General features: G+C 40.3%; 1 protein-coding gene across 2 annotated transcripts in view; it reads left to right on the top strand.

Moving 5' to 3' along the window:
* LOC126251169 (MLX-interacting protein) overlaps window positions 1–13,113 on the top strand; it is a 420,910-nt gene that overhangs the window by 279,144 nt on the left and 128,653 nt on the right. For both annotated transcript variants that reach the window (XM_049951617.1, XM_049951618.1), the window contains exon 8: window positions 3,836–4,140. In XM_049951617.1, the coding sequence (XP_049807574.1) occupies window positions 3,836–4,140 (305 nt within the window). The remainder of the gene's footprint in view (window positions 1–3,835; window positions 4,141–13,113) is intronic.

Raw genomic sequence — 13,113 nt, 5'->3', positions numbered from 1 at the left:
AGTTCTGAAAAATGTTGGTAGGTGCCGCTACAACTAACTTCTGCCGTCGAATATATGTAGCGCTACACAGGCATGCTTTGCAGGCACAAAGTTAAATACTGGCGCCAAAACCTCTGTGTCAAAAGAAAAGGGGTACAAGACAAGCTTTTTTCTCCGCCCCAAGTTTCGACCCCTGCATTGCATTGTAAGTAACCGCTGCAGTAACAACAGATAGCATTCTCTTGCCATTGTTTCACTAATGAGACAATTCCTCTCTTTTTTTTTATTGTAAGCAGCAGTAGCGTGCAGAGCTGCGACAGGTCGTAAACCCTCATTATTAGAATGCGACAAACAATGCATGACACAGTACAATAATGGGTTTTCAGCTTAGAGTGACGTAAACACCTATAACAAAGAGAATGGCACTTATCAGATCAAAGCAAAATAAGCAATTGATTCAAACCAGATGAAGCACGCTAAAAAGGAATGGTACTTGCATAAATACGGACAGAGCACCTGATGCATAGCAATGGCTACCTGGTAAAGCTTAACTGCTAAGCTTACGACTCGAACCAAACTACCGTAGCTGTATCTTCATCCATTCGACCTAAATTGTGTCTCACGTTACAATGGACCAACTTTGTTTTGATTTGGAGGTGCGGTCTAAAACTTGTCTCTCCCCTTGAATGTTGAGTCTCAAATTTCAGGTGTGGCTTAGATTTGGGAAAAATTTTTTTTCCTTCATTTCGAGTCTCATTTTTCAGGTGCGGCTTAGATTCGAGTGCGGCTTAGATTTGAGTAAATACGATAGCCCTCTTAGATTGTTTGCAGATGATACTGTCAGTTGCCGTCTTGTAAAGTCATCAAATGACCAAATGAATTTGCAAAATGATTTAGATAAGATATCTGTATGATGAGAAAAGTGGCATTTCACCCTGAATAAAGAAAAGTGTGAAGTTATTCACAAGAGTACTAAAAGAAATCCCCTAAATTTTGATTACACATTAAGTCACACAAATTGAAGGCTGTAAATTCTGCTAAATACTTAGAGATTACAATTACAAATAACTTAAATTGGAATGATCACATAGAAAATGTTGTGGGTAGAGCAAACCAAAGTCTGCAATTCATTGGCAGAACACTTAGAACGTGCAACATGTCTACTAAAGAGACTGCTTACACCACCTTGTCCGTCCTATTCTGGGGTATTGCTGTGCGGTGTGTGATCCGCATCAGGTGGGACACAATTCCTCTCGACTGTCTTCTAATCAAACTGCATGCCTATGGTATATCGCCTCATACTTTAACAGTATGACATCAGAAAAGTTCAAAGAAGGGCAGCTCGTTTTGTATCATCATGAAATAGGGGAGACAGTGCCACAGACATGATACGTGAATTGGAGTAGCAGTCATTAAAAGGCATTTTTCGTTGCGACAGGATCTTCTCATGATATTTCAGTCACCAGTTTTCTCCTTTGATTGCGAAAACATCCTGTTGGCATGAACCTAGGCTGTGAACTGCTGGTGGTACATAATATCTCAGATAGATCTTTTAACAGTATTGTAACATTGTGTATCATGAAAGTTCCTATTGCTGCTTAAAAAAACTTGATGTAAATGTCTTGAACACACAGTAGTCTTGCCTGAATTACACAAGAAGCATTATTGCATATTTCATGATTTCTGCTAAAATCGAAACATAATATAAAGAAAAAGTAGTACTTTTACCAGTATGGTATTTCTGGTAGAGAGCAATAAGTTTTCACCTTGGGATAATAATCTTAGGACATAAAACTGAGTTGCAAATAATTCCACAATACAGCTTTCCCTCCTTACACCCCACCCCATTGCATCACACTTTTTTGCCAGGTCCGCCCTGCATAATCTGCAGATGTGTGGTGGTTGGATGCAACAAGTATCCTCAGTATGAGCTGTGTTTGAATTTTCATCTGATTTCTCTATTCCCATGGTGCAACATTACCGCACTTCATTTTGAAATGGTGATAGAAAACATTGTCATAGAAACAAGGCGTGTGAGCAAAGTATTTAGACTATTTTTTTTCACCGGTTTTATTCCAATAACATCACAATTGAACATTTTCCCCTTCAAAGCACTTGTCTTGGAAAGCCACTCAGTGCTGGAGATGGTTTCTCCACTTCTCATAGCAGTTCTGGATCTCTGATAATGGAACAACATACAGTTGGTCTGTTAAAGCCATCTGAATACTGTCCAGTGCCTCAAAGGGACATCATGTGAGATGTGTTTCAATCCTGGGCAGAGAAAAAAGTCACAGGGACTCAAGTAGGGTGAATATGGAGGCTGAGGAGAGACAGGAATGTACTTTCTGGTCAAAATACGGTTTACTGATATTGCTGCATGACAAGGCACTTGAGATTTCTTGGAACCAGTTTTGAGCAGATTTTTCACATCTGCAACTCATTGGTCAGTATCTTATGAATGATGGTGTGACTCATATTCAGATTTGTCCCTGTCATTCTGTCAGCTGATGATCTGCACACATGCTCATGGACTCCGATGCATCAGTTCTTGAAACAGAAGGCCTTCCACTGTCACTGTGAGGTTCATCTTCAGTTGACTTCCCTCTTTCTGCAAATGCCTTAAACCACCAAAACACGTGAGCCCTTAACAAAACACTGTCTCTGTAGGATTGCCAAAGTTTTTCATATATTGCCCATGCACTGTGTACAAATCTGAAACAAAATCTGATCGCATACCATTGTTCAAAATTCGGGTCACTTATTGTAAGAATGCACCAACAACCAAGATGACACTAGCATGGTCCAACACACTGTAAGTGTATCACCTGTTTATCTGCCTCCCCTCCAAGTTCAGCGCCATCAGCTTTGCCAGATTGAACACAGCATGGTCTCTTTATTTGCACACCTCGTATTCTGCTAAAAATATTTCATTAGTATCTCTTCGTGTAAGTCTTACTGTGAAGTTGGACCTGTAATATTAGAACTACCTAGCCAACACATTATTATTCATTCGTAGTGTTTCATCATTCTGTCTTACCTAATTTGAACTCTTGTCTCAAGATATCTAATATCTAATTGAGCCATGAAGGAGGCATTACTGAGGAGTAATTAATTTTGGTCTGTGCATAGGCAGCTGAACTGAAGATTAAAACCGGATTTGAGAAATCCGGATCATAAACCATACAGTGAATTCATTTTCGTGGTTGTTCGAGCACATCCTAAGTAATTTTCATTGCAGCCAACAATATCTGGTCACCAGTATCGATAATTAGTTTGTTCCATTCAGGTTTCTTTGAGAAGCAGAAAACCTTCAAATATTGTGTAGTAACATTCAGTTATTAATCTCTATCCCATCATGACTTTCAGGTGAAGATTTGCAAAATGGGAGAAGTTGTATCCAGCAGTTCTGATTTAATTATGCTGTGAATGTTAGGTAATCAGTGAACTTTCTTTTGATATTAATTATTTGTCTTCTCTTGTTGCAGTGGTGATAGTAAACCTATATTCACTTGTGGGACTTCTTGTACGTTTTTCTCATTTGTAAGGATCTAATAACTAGAAAAAGGGGAGGAGATGCAATGGAACCACAGAAACCCGGGATAATTAAACAAAACAGAAATTAACAGAAAGCTTTGCAAGAGAGGATATAAACATAAAACCATGTCTAAAATGTTGATGTTTCTTCCTCCCTCTCGTGGTATTGCAGTTTGTGTCTCATACCTTTATCCTGCTGAAACACAAAATGGGTGTGTTCTCTGCTATATATTACATTTTGTCTATGTTTCATGACAAGAAAAATATGTGACATTGTCTACTAATGCAGTAACCATAATTAAGAGCTATGAATTGTTTACAGGGCAGCCTGTCTCGCTGACTGAAAAACCTCCAACAACCATCCAGGCTTTTTGCAAGCAAGAAGCACAACCACCCATTCAGCGCCAGGTTATAACACAGTCTCAGTCACAGCAGCTGCTGGACAAGCCATTGCCATATCAACAACAGCAACGCCAACAGCCACAGTTGCCACTGCCACAGCAGTTGCAGAGGCATCAACAGCAGCAAACTTTATCTCAGACAACAAGTTATCAACCTGCTCATCCTCACCAAGTGACATCACGCTCCAACAGTGTGACAGATTGTACTCTCTTTGCTGTTCCAAAGGTATGTTAGGTACATTTATTGTGTTCATATGTTCTCATTCTACGTGTCTACAGTGCATGTACCTTCTTTACTTTTGAATATGCCTCGTATGATATTCCACATTACTGACACAAAGGACTATAAGACGCACATTTTTCTTTGAAAAGTTGCCTCCAAAATTCAAGTGCATGTTATACTCGAAATTAATATAAAAAAGGTTAAGTGTTTGATTTAAAGTTCCCACCAGTCTTAAAAATGGCCATATATTCGATGCCTATTTTTATCTTGCAACACAGAATACAACTGGCAGCAGCAGTGCACCGATGTGATGAACATGAGTTGTGGGGATTCACAAGCTTGTTGACAGTCTACGGTACCAGTGAACTTAAATTGAAAGTGACTAGTGTTATGGGTAACAGTACAATATTTTTGTTAGTAGCTAGTTTCATAGTGATAAAAAATAAAATTCATTCATATAATGCAGGCTATAAACTGAAAATAACAGCATTTGCAGAACAACATGGAAACAGAGCAGCTGAGCAGTATTTTGGCCCTCCAGCAACTGAAGAAAAACGTTCACAATTGGTGGGCTACTAAGGAAGAACTGAAAAAACTGAAGAAGATGGAATTTGCCAAAAGAGGACTGCATGCAAAGTGGCCAAACCTAGATGATGATGTAGGGAATGGATTCAAGAACACCATCAAAATAGCATTGGAATGAATACAAAAATGATTCAAATACAAACTCGTAAGTTGGTGCTACAGTTGACCTTAACAGACTTAAATGGTGAAGTTGGTTAGTGCTACAGGTTTGTGAAGCCTCGCGGGCTTAACATGCAAACCAAAACCAAAATATCTCAGAAAATGCCACTGTAGTATGAAAAGAAAATTTTATGCATTCATCACTTTATTATTCAACTTCGAAAGAAAACCAGTGTGGAACTAAGCCGATTGGCAAATATGGACAAAACTCCTCTGGCATTTGATGTGCCGAATAACAGAAGTATTGCCATGAAAGTTGCTAAATTTATGGAAACAAGTGGACATGAAAAAATGTACTACACTGTTGTCCTTCCATGTTGTGTTGACAGTACTAAATTTCATCTAGTGATCATTTTCAAGACGGTACTAAATTTCATCCAGTGATCATTTTCAAGTGCAAAAGAATGCCAAAACTGTCTGCAATAGCACCAGGTGATGCTGTTCACATACACGACGAGGGTTACATGGACGAGAGTGGTATGAAATTATGGATTTGGGAGAGAAGGCAAGGTGCTTTATTGAAGGAAAGTTCTCTTCTTGTGCGAGATCAGTATAGTAGTTACTTGAAAGATTCTGTGAAAGAGAAATTGAGAGAGGGAAATACAGAGCTTGCTGTTATTCCAGAAGGACTTACTTCACAATTGCAACCTCTTGATGTCATGATGTCAAATAAGTTTTGACATCATACCATTTAAAAGTGTATATGAGAGAGGAATAGAGCAAATGGATGATGGATGAAAAGAAATATGAATTCATGCCGAAGGGAGCTTTAAAACTGACCTACAATCAAACACGTGCGTAAGCAGATAAAACATTCGTGGTCTAGATTGAGAGAAGACATCAAATCTTTCAAGAAGTGCAGCATAAGCATTGATCTTGACGACAGTGAAGACCATCTTATATATGAAGAGGACAGTGAAGGGGAAGATGAAGAAGAAGAAGAAGAAGAAGAAAGTTCAGATGGCAATTTTCAGAGATTTTAAATGTCAGAAAAGACCCTTTTTTAGGGTAGGGGGACAGAAAGAAAGCAAATTTTAAGAGAGGTTAGAACTGAGACAAACCTTCAGTTTGAGAAAGAAATAAAAAAAAAAACATAATTCCAGCTTATTACATCAGCATAAACAGCTATTGGTTAAGAATTTTCAACAGTCAGCAGATATTTCAACTCTACCCAATTTTAACTCAGCCAATGTGAAATGTCAGATATCTTTATTGCATCAAAATATTTGAGGACTGAGAAATAAAATTAATGAATTAATTATCTGCATAGATGAATTACAGTCTTCAAACCCAGCTGACATAATCTGCCTCTCTGAACATCATGTAACCACTGGTATAGAACTTTTAAGTGTTACAGGGTTTAGGTTAGCATCTCACTTTTGTAGATCAGAAATGGAGAAAGGATGAGTTGCCACATTCATTAGGAACTGTCATAAATTTAAGAACATAGGCATTTATAAATTTTGCCTAGAACAGCATATGGAAGCATGTGCAACAGAAGTAGAATTTCACAAAAAATCCTTCAAAATATTAAGTGTATATCGAGCACCTGCAGGTAACTTTAATCTGTTTGTAAACCACCTTGAAGCTGTACTGGCCCATTTAACAACCAAAAACAAAGAAATAGTGGTTGCTGGTGATTTCAATGTAGATTTCCTTAAAGACACTCTCAATAAGAACTTATTTGAGTTAATAACACTATCATTCAACTTAATTCCCACTGTAAAGTTCCCCACTAGGGTAGCCAATTGCTCACAAACAGCCATTGATAATATCTTTGTAGAAAAGTCCAATGAACAAAGTTATATTACAAAACCAATAGTCAATGGCATCTCAGACCATGACATGCAGTTCCTTCTGTTAAATGTTAATTCTAAACAGGATATAAAATCTGTTAAATCTGAGCTCAAGAGGGTAATCAATAAGCCAAAAATTGATTATTTTAGGACGCTCCTCAGAGACATTCACTGGACTGATGTTTACAGTGCTCATGGCATGAAGGAAAAATATAACACTTTTGCTAATAAGGTGCTTACCTTATTCGAACACTGTTTTCCCCAAAAACTTGCCAAGGTTAGAGCAAAGTCTACAAAGAAGCCTAGGATTACTCAAGGAATAGGGTTATCTTGTAAAACAAAAAGAAAACTGTATCTGTCAATCCGAAACAGTTCAGATGTTAATGCTATAGCACATTACAAGAAATACTGCAAAATATTAAAGACTGTAATATGGACGTCAAAGCAAATATATTACAAGGAAAAGATAGTCATATCAGGTAACAAAATAAAGACAATATGGGATATAGTGAAGGAGGAGACCGGTAGAGCCAGACATGAAGAGGAACAAATAGCATTAAGAGTAAATGATACATTGGTGACAGATGTGTATAGTTTTGCAGAACTTTTTAACAAACATTTTATAACTGTTATTGAAAAGATGGGGTTGTTAGGTTCGGTAGATGCTGCTATGGAATACCTCAGACCAGACATTTCAAGTAACTTCCATAAGATGAATTTGAACCTCACTACCCCAACAGAAATAATGTCCATCATAAAATCTTTAAAATCAAAAACATCTAGTGGGTATGATGAAATATCAACAAAGTTAATTAAAGAATGTGATTCTGAGCTAAGTAACATATTAAGCCATCTGTGTGACCAGTCGTTTATCAGTGGAATATTTCCTGAATGGTTGAAATATGCTGAAGTTAAGCCACTGTTTAAGAAGGGAGATAAAGAAATAGCATCAAATTTCAGTCCAATTTCACTGTTGCCAGCATTCTCAAAAATTTTAGAAAAAGTAATGTACAGTGGGCTTTATAACCATCTTATCTCAAATAACATACTGTTAAAGTCACAGTTTGGATTTCGAAAAGGTTTTGATATTGAGAAGGCTATCTACACTTACAGTGAAAATGTGCTTAATTCATTAGACAAAAAATTGCAGGCAACTGGTATATTTTGTGATCTGTCAAAGGCATTTGACTGTGTAAATCACAATATCCTTTCAAGTAAATTAGAATATTATAGTGTAACAGGAAATGCTGCAAAATGGTTCAAATCTTATATCTCTGGCAGGAAACAAAGGGTGTTATTAGGAAAGAGACATGTATCAAGCTATCAGGCATCATCCAACTGGGAACTAATTACATGTGGGGTCCCACTAGGTTACCTTAATTTTTCTTGTGTATATCAATGACCTTTCATCAGTAACATTACCAGATGCCAAGTTCGTTTTGTTTGCCGATGATACAAGCATTGCAATAAATAGCAAATCAAGTGTAGTCTTAGAAAAATCAGCTAATAAAATATTTGTGGACATTAATCACTGGTTCCTAACCAATTCCTTGTCACTAAACTTTGAAAAAACACACTACATGCTGTTCAGAACTTGTAAGGGGTGTCGCACGAGTATATGTCTAACATACGATGACAAGAAGATAGAAGAAGTGGACAGTGTTAAATTCTTGGTATTACAGCTAGATAATAAATTCAACTGGGAGGATCACACCACAGAACTGCTGAAGCGTCTTAACAAATCTCTGTTTGCAATGCGAATTTTGTCAGACACAGGGGATATAAAAATGAAAAAGCTGGCATACTATGCTTACTTTGAAACTTCCTGGCAGATTAAAACTGTGTGCCGGACCGAGACTCGAACTTGGGACCTTTGCCTTTCGCGGGCAAGTGCTCTACCAACTGAGCTACCCAAGCATGTTGGTAGAGCACTTGCCCGCGAAAGGCAAAGGTCCCGAGTTCGAGTCTCGGTCCAGTACACAGTTTTAATCTGCCAGGAAGTTTCATATCAGCGTACACTCCGCTGTAGAGTGAAAATTTCATTCTAGTATGCTTACTTTCATTCCATAATGTCATATGGGATTATGTGTTGGGGTAATTCATCAAGCAAAGCTAAAGTTTTCCAGGCACAAAAACGTGCAGTAAGAGTTATATGTGGTGTGAACTCAAGAACATTCTGCAGAAGCCTGTTTAGGGAACTAGGGATACTAACTACTGCTTCCCAATATATTTATTCGTTAATGAAATTTGTCATTAAAAATATATCACTTTTTCAAACCAACAGCTCATTCATGGAATCAATACTAGAAATAAGAATAATCTTCACAAGGATTTAAAGTCACTTAGTCTCGTACAAAAAGGTGTGCATTTTTCAGGAACACACATTTTCAATAACTTACCAGCAGCCATAAAAAGCTTAACAACCAATGAAATTCAGTTTAAGAGAAGCCTAAAGGATTTATTGGTGGCCAACTCCTTCTACTCCATTGATGAATTTCTCAGCAAAACCAACTGATTTTTGTGTGTGTGTTGTCTACCAACCCAAGTCCAACATAGCCCAGCTGTAACCAACACCTTCTCACCTTTTTTCACACCAGATCTCCAGTTACTTTCCAGTCCACCTTTATCTCTCCCCATATATTTTTATTTTCATTTTCATTTCAGCCTCATGTTACACTTTCCACCTTCTAATACCATGTCACTCTCGCAACACCCCCACAACGACCCCATTAAGTTTTATTTACATTCCCTCCGCAAACATGCCTTCGCCCTAGCCAGATTACGCTCCCATATTCTATTTTCTCAGGCTTGTCTGACATTTGGCATTACCCCCAAAGGCCTCACACTTAAAGTTCCCATCTCTGGCTGCAACCCTTCTTTCCATCAGTCCCTATACCAGTTCCAAACTGAACAATCCATTGCCCTCACCCACCTAATCCTTCACCTACACATCAACTCAGCCAATGAACACACCCGTCAACTCCTATCCTTAATAAAAACTTCCAGCTCCACTCCCTCCAAAACCTCAAATATCCAATCAACACAACCTGGAACCACAACACCCTAATTCAGTAGTTAACCTTTCCTCCAAACCTCTCTCCCAATCCGAAACCTCTGTCCTATCCAAAGGCCTCACCTTCAGCCCCACTCCTAGATTCAACCAAACAGCCCTCGTCAATGATTTACTGTCCTACACTCGTACTCTCTGCTGGAAATATCACTTTGCCACGAAGAAAAATGATCCTAATCCTACTCCTAATGATCCAACTCCCCAAGACACCATCCAAATTGAACCCTGCCTGGAACAGTCCGTCCTCCGTCGCAGCGTGACCCACCTCCTCTTCCTCAAAATCACCCTCTCCAAACCTTCCAGGAATTTCTGACTTCCAACCTTGCATCTCAATCCTTCTTAAAAAACCTTAATCCTACTCCCAACATCACCACTGCTGAAGCCCAGGCTATCCGTGATCTGAAGGCTGACCAATCCTTCGTCATTCTTCCGGCGGACAAGGGTTCCACGACCGTGGTACTTGATCGTCGGGAGTATGTGGCTGAGGGACTGCGTCAGCTTTCAGACAACACCACATACAAAGTTTGCCAAGGTAACCCCATTCCCGATGTCCAGGCGGAGCTTCAAGGAATCCTCAGAACCTTAGGCCCCCTGCAAAACCTTTCACCTGACTCCATCAACCTCCTGACCCCACCGACACCCCGCACCCCTACCTTCTACCTTCTTCCTAAAATCCACAAACCCAATCATCCCGGCCGCCCCATTGTAGCTGGTTACCAAGCCCCCACAGAACGGATCTCTGCCTACGTAGATCAACACCTTCAACCCATTACATGCAGTCTCCCATCCTTCATCAAAGACACCAACCACTTTCTCGAACGCCTGGAATCCTTACCCAATCTGTTACCCCCGGAAACCATCCTTGTAACCATTGATGCCACTTCCTTATACACAAATATTCCGCACGTCCAGGGCCTCGCTACGATGGTGCACTTCCTTTCACGCCGATCACCTGCCACCCTACCTAAAACCTCTTTCCTCATCACCTTAGCCAGCTTCATCCTGACCCACAACTTCTTCACTTTTGAAGGCCAGACATACCAACAACTAAAGGGAACAGCCATGGGTACCAGGATGGCCCCCTCGTACGCCAACCTATTCATGGGTCGCTTAGAGGAAGCCTTCTTGATTACCCAGGCCTGCCAACCCAAAGTTTGGTACAGATTTATTGATGACATCTTCATGATCTGGACTCACAGTGAAGAAGAACTTCACAATTTCCTCTCCAACCTCAACTCCTTTGGTTCCATCAGCTTCACCTGGTCCTACTCCAAATCCCATGCCACTTTCCTTGACGTTGACCTCCATCTATCCAATGGCCAGCTTCACACATCTGTCCACATCAAACCCACTAACAAGCAACAGTACCTGCATTATGACAGCTGCCACCCATTCCACATCAAACGGTCCCTTCCCTACAGCCTAGGTCTTCATGGCAAACGAATCTGCTCCAGTCCGGAATCCCTGAACCATTACACCAACAACCTGACAACAGCTTTCGCATCTCGCAACTACCCTCCCAACCTGGTACAGAAGCAAATAACCAGAGCCTCATCCCCTCGAACCCAGAACCTCCCACAGAAGAACCCCAAAAGTGCCCCACTTGTGACAGGATACTTTCCGGGACTGGACCAGACTCTGAATGTGGCTCTCCAGCAGGGATACTTCCTCAAATCCTGCCCTGAAATGAGATCCATCCTTCATGAAATCCTCCCCACTCCACCAAGAGTGTCTTTCCGCCGTCCATCTAACCTTCGTAACCTGTTAGTTCATCCCTATGAAATCCCCAAACCACCTTCCCTACCCTCTGGCTCCTATCCTTGTAACTGCCCCCAGTGTAAAACCTGTCCCATGCACCCTCCCACCACCACCTACTCCAGTCCTGTAACCTGGAAGGTGTACACGATCAAAGGCAGAGCCACGTGTGAAAGCACCCACATGATTTACCAACTGACCTGCCTACACTGTGATGCATTCTATGTGGGAATGACCAGCAACAAACTGTCCTACACATGAATGGACACAGGCAGACAGTGTTTGTTGGTAATGAGGATCACCCTGTGGCTAAACATACATTGGTGCACGGCCAGCACATCTTGGCACAGTGTTACACCGTCCGGGTTATCTGGATACTTCCCACCAACACCAACCCATCCGAATTCCGGAGATGGGAACTTGCTCTTCAATATATCCTCTCTTCCCGTTACCCACCAGGCCTCAATCTCCGCTAATTTCAAGTTGCCGCCACTCATACCTCACCTGTCTTTCAACAACATCTTTGCCTCTGTACTTCCGCCTCGACTGACATCTCTGCCCAAACTCTTTGCCTTTACAAAGGTCTGCTTGTGTCTGTATATGTGTGGATGGATATGTGTGTGTGTGTGTGCGAGTGTATACCTGTCCTTTTTTCCCCCTAAGGTAAGTCTTTCCGCTCCCGGGATTGGAATGACTCCTTACCCTCTCCCTTAAAACCCACATCCTTTCGTCTTTCCCTCTCTTTCCCCTCTTTCCTGATGAGGCAACAGTTTGTTGCGAAAGCTTGAATTTTGTGTGTGTGTTTGTGTATGTTTGTGTATCTATCAACCTGCCAGCACTTTCGTTTGGTAAGTCGCATCATCTTTATATATATATATATATAGGGAAACATTCCACGTGGGTATATATATATATATATATATATATATATATATATATATATATATATATATATATAACAGAGGGAAACATTCCACGTGGAAAAAATATATCTAAAAAGAAAGATGATGAGACTTACCAAACAAAAGCGCTGGCAGGTCGATGGACACACAAAAAAACACAAATATACACACAAAATTCAAGCTTTCGCAACCAACTGTTGCCTCATAAGGAAAGAGGGGAAGGAGAGGGAAAGACGAAAGGATGTGGGTTTTAAGGGAGAGGATAAGGAGTCATTCCAATCCCGGGAGCGGAAAGACTTACCTTAGGGGGAAAAAAGGACAGGTATACACTCGCACACACACACATATCCATCCACACATACAGACACAAGCAGACATATTTAAATATGTCTGCTTGTGTCTGTATGTGTGGATGGATATGTGTGTGTGTGCGAGTGTATACCTGTCCTTTTTTCCCCCTAAGGTAAGTCTTTCCGCTCCCGGGATTGGAATGACTCCTTATCCTCTCCCTTAAAACCCACATCCTTTCGTCTTTCCCTCTCCTTCCCCTCTTTCCTGATGAGGCAACAGTTGGTTGCGAAAGCTTGAATTTTGTGTGTATATTTGTGTTTTTTTGTGTGTCCATCGACCTGCCAGCGCTTTTGTTTGGTAAGTCTCATCATCTTTCTTTTTAGATATATATATATATATATATATATATATAAAAAAA

This window comes from Schistocerca nitens, chromosome 1 (genome assembly GCF_023898315.1).
Source record: "Schistocerca nitens isolate TAMUIC-IGC-003100 chromosome 1, iqSchNite1.1, whole genome shotgun sequence".
In the NCBI taxonomy this organism is placed as follows: Eukaryota; Metazoa; Arthropoda; class Insecta; order Orthoptera; family Acrididae; genus Schistocerca; species Schistocerca nitens.
This window is presented reverse-complemented; position numbering and strand designations above follow the sequence as displayed.